This window comes from Penaeus chinensis, chromosome 29 (genome assembly GCF_019202785.1).
Source record: "Penaeus chinensis breed Huanghai No. 1 chromosome 29, ASM1920278v2, whole genome shotgun sequence".
NCBI lineage: Eukaryota > Metazoa > Arthropoda > Malacostraca > Decapoda > Penaeidae > Penaeus > Penaeus chinensis.
This window is the reverse complement of record NC_061847.1, coordinates 7,638,110-7,645,609: the sequence shown is the minus strand read 5'-3', so window position 1 is coordinate 7,645,609 and position 7,500 is coordinate 7,638,110. Positions and strand designations below refer to the sequence as shown.

The 7,500-nt window shown below is 39.7% G+C and overlaps 3 protein-coding genes across 3 annotated transcripts in view; 1 reads left to right on the top strand and 2 right to left on the bottom strand.

Moving 5' to 3' along the window:
- Nucleotides 1–2,470, top strand: part of LOC125040333 (A-agglutinin anchorage subunit-like) — a 5,487-nt gene extending 3,017 nt beyond the window's left edge. Inside the window, exons 4-5 of the mRNA XM_047634886.1 lie at nucleotides 27–514; nucleotides 2,411–2,470. Coding sequence (XP_047490842.1) covers nucleotides 27–514; nucleotides 2,411–2,470 — 548 coding nt within the window. The remainder of the gene's footprint in view (nucleotides 1–26; nucleotides 515–2,410) is intronic.
- Nucleotides 2,471–3,107: 637 nt separating this feature from the next.
- On the bottom strand, nucleotides 3,108–3,933 carry LOC125040804 (glycine-rich protein 5-like). The gene is made up of 2 exons (XM_047635534.1): nucleotides 3,916–3,933; nucleotides 3,108–3,696 (listed from the first exon to the last, which is right to left on the bottom strand). Exons 1-2 carry the CDS (start codon nucleotides 3,931–3,933, stop codon nucleotides 3,169–3,171), a joined length of 546 nt encoding a protein of 181 aa, XP_047491490.1. The 3' UTR covers nucleotides 3,108–3,168.
- A 2,581-nt stretch (nucleotides 3,934–6,514) lies between these two features.
- On the bottom strand, nucleotides 6,515–7,441 carry LOC125040802 (glycine-rich cell wall structural protein 1-like). Its single transcript, XM_047635532.1, has 2 exons — nucleotides 7,406–7,441; nucleotides 6,515–7,172 (listed from the first exon to the last, which is right to left on the bottom strand). Exons 1-2 carry the CDS (start codon nucleotides 7,421–7,423, stop codon nucleotides 6,561–6,563), a joined length of 630 nt encoding a protein of 209 aa, XP_047491488.1. The 5' UTR covers nucleotides 7,424–7,441; the 3' UTR covers nucleotides 6,515–6,560.
- Nucleotides 7,442–7,500: the final 59 nt, after the last annotated feature.

Genomic DNA, 7,500 nt, shown 5'->3' with positions numbered 1-7,500 from the left:
CAAATTACTTTTATTTTCTTCCATAGCTTCGACGGCCATTACCTCCATTACCTCCACCAACACCTCCAAAACTGGCACTGCTTCTAACAATTCCGCCATTGCCACCGCCAAATCCGCCGTCGCCACCGCCAAAACCTCCATTACCTGCGACAAAGCCGCTATTTCCACTGCCAAACCCGCCATTACCGGCACCAAAACCGCCATTTCCGCCTCCAACACCACTAGATGCTGCGCCAAAACCGCCATTTCCACCGCCGAAGCCACCATTACCTGCGCTGTAACTGCCAGCGCCACCATTTACACCTCCAAATCCTCCACCAGCTCCACCTCCAACACTTCCTCCTACACCATGAGCTCCTCCAAATCCATTTCCGCCGCTAACTACAGCGCCTCCATTTCCACCAAATCCGTGGCCGCCATTGAATCCAGCGCCTCCATTTTCCCCGAATCCACCAACGACTGCACCAGCTCCGCCTCCGAATCCTCCGTTTCCGCCGCTGAATCCACCTCCGATGTGGCCTCTTCCACCTCCACCTCCACTGTGGCCTCCTCCACCTCCACCTCGGCGACTTCCGTATCCGCTATCAGCCATCGCCACATACGCTGTCGCCATCAAGGCTACGCTTATCACCTGTAATTTGAACAAGTAAATAAAAAAAATAAAAAAATGCTTAGATAGATACACTAATCAAGTCCAAATTTAGTGCTTTTGATTAAAGCACTAAAGAGCCTACTGTTTTCGCTAATATCTCATGATTTATGTAAATGTGATCCAAATGGTTGATGAATTACTTTTGTTGTAAATATTGCTGATGGATAATCAAAAATAAATAAATAAATAAATAAATAAAATGAAAATAAAATGAAATTGACATATATATATAGACAAGATAATTTTACGCAAATGAAAATTCACTGATTATTCCCGTGGAATAACCACTGCATTCTCACCATGAGACTACGATGCATCTTAGCTGTTGTGGTTGAAAGAATCCTCTGAAGAATATATCGCTCATTATTTTCGTCCTGATATTTATAGTTGAAGACATTTAGCTTCAGGTTACCAGATTGTTATATATTAACAAGGAAAAATGCTGTGGATATCAAAGCGAAATAAAAACGGAAAGAAAGAAAAGTGGAAAATACGCTTGTCATGGTTGACGGTAAACTAGATTTTACTGGAGTTTCTATGTACCCTTTTCTTCCCAAGGGAATAATTATCAAAATGTAATTTTCTATTCATAGTTTATCCAAGCAAAATGCATTTAAACGTGTAGACATAAGTTGTAATCATATAATTTTGTCAATATGTCACACACACACACACACAAACACATACACACACGTCTACAGATATATATGTAAATAGGTAGATACACAGAGATAGAGAGATAAATGGGAATATATATGGACGTATGTGTTCATTTAATAGATAGATAGCTAGAGATAATTAGATATATAAATGCATATATATATATATATATATATATATATATATATATATATAAATATAATATACATGTAAATATATGAATCGGTATATATATATATATATATATATATATATATATATATATATATATATACATATATATATATATATATATATACATATATATATATATATATATATATATATATATATATATATAAACAAATGTATATGTATATATATATATATAAACAAATGTATATGTATATATATATATATATATATATATATATAAACAAATGTATATGTATATATATATATAAACAAATGTATATGTATATATATATATATATATATATATATATATATATATATATATATATATATATAAGTGTGTGTGTTTATGTGTGTGTATTTATTTCGTCGTCGACGCTATCTCGTTCATGATAATTGTGTTGTCCCTGTTCTGTTACGGTGGTGAAGTATAAGATTTATCAATTTATTCTTGCACGCAATTTACGGTTATAGATACTGCTTGTTATTGCGTCTGAAAAAAAGGGGAGGCCTTCTCTGTTGTCTCCTCTTTTCCTCCCTGGTCCTCCTCTCACATGTGAAGGAGTTTGATTCATCAGTCACAGCACGTCGTCAGTGGGAGCAATGTGTAGCCACCTTCCAGTTATTAATGTCAATACTACATACTTAAAAGTAAGACTTAAAAGTAAGACCTCAGCTGATCTTTGTCTCTGTGTAGAGGGCGTTCGTGCGGTCTTTTTCCTGTGGTCAGCTCGCTATATAAGGTGTGGCGTGGAAGTTTGTTTTTTGCATTCAAAGTACGTTAGAGTGTTTTGGGATGGCCGCCTTAATGCTTTAGCAATCAACTCTGTTCATTACACCGATATATTACATAATCCATTCAGTTCATGTTAAGAACTGCGCTGAAATTTAGTTGGTGGAATCTCTCAATCTCTTAAAATCTAGTTGCAATATAGGCGATATGCTGCACATCCGTATAGTATACTATTAACAAATGCCTGGTAAACCGTAATATTTGTTTTTCTACTTGAGTTTCTGTTAATGAAGACGCGTTTGGTTAGTTTTCCGTGACACATGAACTGATCCTATTATTTTCGTCGAAGTCCGACATTGGCAACCCTAGAGCCGGCTGGGTAAGTGCCTTAGTCTTCCCAATATTCACCGTTGGGTTGCAGGCATTCGTGAAATTATTGATAAAGTGACCAAGGGCTCCATTGCCACCCGTGTATTCTAGTTCCGAAATTTGTTGTAGACTGTTTAACTCTTGATTAGAACTTTGCAATATTGAAAAGTTATCTATCAAGACGGTAGTATATGTCAACTTTGGAATTAACGGTGGGGATCATTTCGTATATAACTGTAGCAATGTACAAGGAGAAATGTCTTGGGAGTTAGCAAAGCCATGCTTGTGACGACAGGTGATCAGAAAATCTACAATAACTCATTTTAGAGAAAGAAAAGACCAGACGTGCTATCATGCTGTGCCCGTGCCATCGAAATGAAATGTCAAACACACATACATGTGTGTGAAATGTTTTCTAACATAATCAATGATAAAGTAATTATACAGCATCTTTTTTCGAGATATTTGGTTCAATACAGTTGTCACGTAAGTGGATGGGTTATAATGAAATAAGTTGCATCATAAAATTTCAATTTATTCTTTAAACAGTTCGTCCTTTGGTAACTGAGACAAATGTCGTTTACTTCCTTCCATAGCTTCGACGGCCATTACCTCCACCAACACCTCCAAAGCTGGTACTGCTTCCAACAATTCCGCCTTTGCCACCGCCAAATCCGCCGTTGCCACCGCCAAAACCTCCATTACCTGCGACAAAACCGCCATTTCCACTGCCAAAACCGCCATTACCTGCACCAAAACCGCCAATTCCACCATTTACACCTCCAAATCCTCCTCCAGCTCCACCTCCAACACTTCCTCCTACACCATGAGCTCCTCCAAATCCGCTTCCGCCGCTAACTACAGCGCCTCCATTTCCACCAAATCCGTGGCCGCCATTGAATCCAGCGCCTCCATTTCCCCCGAATCCACCGGCGACTGCACCAGCTCCGCCTCCGAATCCTCCGTTTCCGCCGCTGAATCCACCTCCGATGTGGCCTCTTCCACCTCCACCTCCACTGTGGCCTCCTCCACTTCCACTTCGGCGACTTCCGTATCCGCCATCAGCCATCGCCACATACGCTGTCGCCATCAAGGCTACGCTTATCACCTGTAATTTGAACATATACAAAAACCCTACTGCATTGGTAATATTGCATGATGCATATGAACATAATTCAAATGGTTTATGGATTCCTTTCGCTCTAAATATCTTTATAACCATGCATATACAGATGCATAGCTAAGACAAAAATAAAGGTATGTAGAACAGCATTGCATTAAGGATAAGTTACTTATTATTCACGTTCAATAACCACCACATTCTCACCATGAGACTACGACGCATCTTCGCTATTGTGGTAGACAATCCACGAGGAATATATCGCTCATTTCCTTCGTCGTGATATTTATAGGGGGAGACATCTCGCCTCAGGTTACCAGATTGTTATATATTACTGCAGAAGAATGCAGTGGACTAATCCAAACGACGAAAAAAGAGAGAAAAAAATCAAAGGATAAAAGGTCGAAAATACGCTCGTCATGTTGATGGTAAACGAGATTTTACAGGTATTATTACGTGTACCCTCTTCTTCTCAATTAAGTTATTATAAAAATTCCATTTTCTATTTATACTTAACCCAAACGAAATACATTTGCACATATGAAGTCTTGTCAATATGTGAAACACACACACAAATGCGCACATATACATACACAAACACACATATACACGTATATGAGTGGGGGGGGGGGGGTAAATAAATGGAGAGACCTATAAATACATACATACACATATGTGTGCTTATGTATCCATACATATATTATAGAGAGAGAGATACAAATTTAGATTACTGTATATACATATGCGTAAATAAAATGTACACATATATAAATGTTATATATACACATATGTACATATATATGTACATGTGTGTGTGTGTGTGCATGAGTATAGATGTATTTATATACACACATATATATAGATAGGTAGATAGATATGTGTGTGTTATTTAGTGTACACAAACACGCAAACACACACCATGCATCCACACACTCACACACACACGCACACGCACGAACGCACGCGCGCGCGCGCACACACACACACACACACACACACACACGCACACACGCACGCACGCACGCACGCACACACACACATACGTAGAACAACGAAGGGAATTACAGGAAAACACATACATATGCCGAAGGCCTTTTCGCCAAGTATACAGTATACCTTGCGGTGGCTATGATAGAGTATACATAAGTGGGACAGGACGAGGCCTTCACGAACAACGATTCGACCAACACCGCAGTGCCCTCCAAGGTCATGACGAGAGGAGTGCCTTCGCTGTTCACGTCGACACCGACGGCCATCTCCCCAAGTGGCCCCAGGCCTCCATCAAGGCTTGCCCCCACGACAAAGGAAGATGGTAGAAGCGGCGTTCACCCATTCAGCCAAAAACTTCAACACCGCAACGGGAAGCTGCGAACTAGCCAAGGTCGTCACACGCCTAATTACCGACGTGACCTGTATAAATACACCTCTATGCATCGTCTCTTGTCTTATATGCTCTGATGAAACAATAAAGCGAAAATCCATATACCCCTTGTTGTTCTACTTACATTCCATATATACATATATATATATATATATATATATATATATATATATATATATATATATATATATATATATACACATACACGTACATATGTATATGTATATACGAACAGATACACGCATACACGCATATATATATATGTATATATATATATAAATATAGATATGTGTGTTTGTGTGTATGTATGTGTGTGTATATAATATACATCTCTCTCTCTTTCTCTCTCTCTCTCTCTCTCTCTCTCTCTCTCTCTCTCTCTCTATATATATATATATATATATATATATATATATATATATATATCAGTCGTTGTCAGCTCTATCACGGTATTTGCAGTTGCAGGACTTTGTTTTATTTGTCACCAGTGGGGTGACCTTCAGCCACCTTGCCCATGTTATATCCTTTTAGGTTCGATTTCAGTTGGTCTTTGTCTAAAGGGCGTCCACGTGGTCTTTTTTCCCAAGTTCAGCTCGATAAGTAACATCTAGCGTGGATGTCTATTTTTTGACATCCGTGCAGCGGGTATCTGACCGTCGTAAACGATTCTTCGGGATGGTCGCCTTTAGCAACCAGCTCTGTTCAGGACAGTGATATTCCTTACATAATCCTTTCATTTGATTTCAAGAACGGCACAGACTGACGGAATCGCTCCAACTGCTATATAAGGGCCAGGTTTTTTTTTACTTATGTTTCTGTTGGTGAACAAGCGTTTGGCTAGTTTTCCGTAACACATGAACTGACCCTATCTCATGCTCCACGTCTTTCTCAGTGATGTATTTTTTTGAGAGGATACTTGGGCAAGGGCCTTAGTCTTCCCAATATTCGTCTGAATCGGTTGCAGGCGTTAGTGAAATTATCGACCGAACACTACTGAATAAGTGGCCAAGGATTGCATTACCATCGGCGTATTGAAATTTGTTGTAGACTTTATAAAAATTGGATTGGAATTTTGCTTTATTGAAAAGTTATCTATCAAGGCGGTATTCACTGTCAACTGTGGGATTATCAGGGGAATCAGTTCGTATATAACTGTAACAAGATACAAGGAGAAATATGGGGGTAAGAAAATCTACGGATAAAACATTTTCAAGAAAGTCACGGCCAGACATATTATCATGCTGTGCCCTTACCATCGAGACGAAATGTTAAACACACAAAAGACACACAAAACATATATGTGTGTGTGCAGTGTCTTCAAGCATAATGAGAATGTATAGACCATCTATTTACGATATATTTTGGTTCATTACTATTGTCGCATGAGTGGATGGGTTATAATGAAGTAAGATGTATCATAAACTTTTATTTTGTAAACATTTGGTCATTTGGTAACTGAGACTAATGTCTTTTACTTCCTTCCATAGCTTCGACGGCCATTACCTCCATTACTCCCGCCAACACCTCCAAAACTGGCACTGCTTCCAACAATTCCTCCATTGCCACCGCCAAATCCGCCAATGCCACTGCCAAAACCTCCATTACCTGCAACAAAGCCGCTATTTCCACCGCCAAACCCGCCAGTCGAGACGCTAAATCCACCATTTCCGCTTCCAACACCACTAGTAGCTGCGCCAAAACCGCCATTTCCACCTCCAAAGCCACCATTACCTGCGCTGTAACTGCCAGCACCAACATTTACACCACCGAATCCTCTTCCAGCTCCTCCTCCCACACCTCCCCCTACACCATTAGCTCCTCCAAATCCACTTCCGCCGCTAACTACAGCGCCTCCATTTCCACCAAATCCGTGGCCGCCATTGAATCCATTTTCCCCGAATCCACTGGCGACTGCACCAGCTCCGCCTCCGAATCCTCCGTTTCCGCCGCTGAATCCACCTCCGATGTGGCCTCCTCCACCTCCACTTAAGCTGTGGCCTCCTCCACCTCCACCTCGGCGACTTCCGTATCCGCCATCAGCCATTGCCTCATACACCGTAGCCATCAAAGCTACGCTTATCACCTGTAAATTGAACATATACAAATTTAATGCTTTAAATTAACACACTAAAGAGATTCAAGTGGTTTATGGACTGCTTTCTTTCTATATATATATATATATATATATATATATATATATATAATCATGCATTTAGAGTTACATAGTTAAAATAAAAGACCATATAGGTAGACAGAATAGCATTGCAATAAGGAAAAGTTGCTCATTATTCACGTGGAATAACCACGCATTCTCACCATGAGACTACGACGCATCTTGGCTGTTGTAGTTGACAAAAGCCACCGAGGAATATATCGCTCATGATCATTGTCCTGATATTTATAGTGTGACA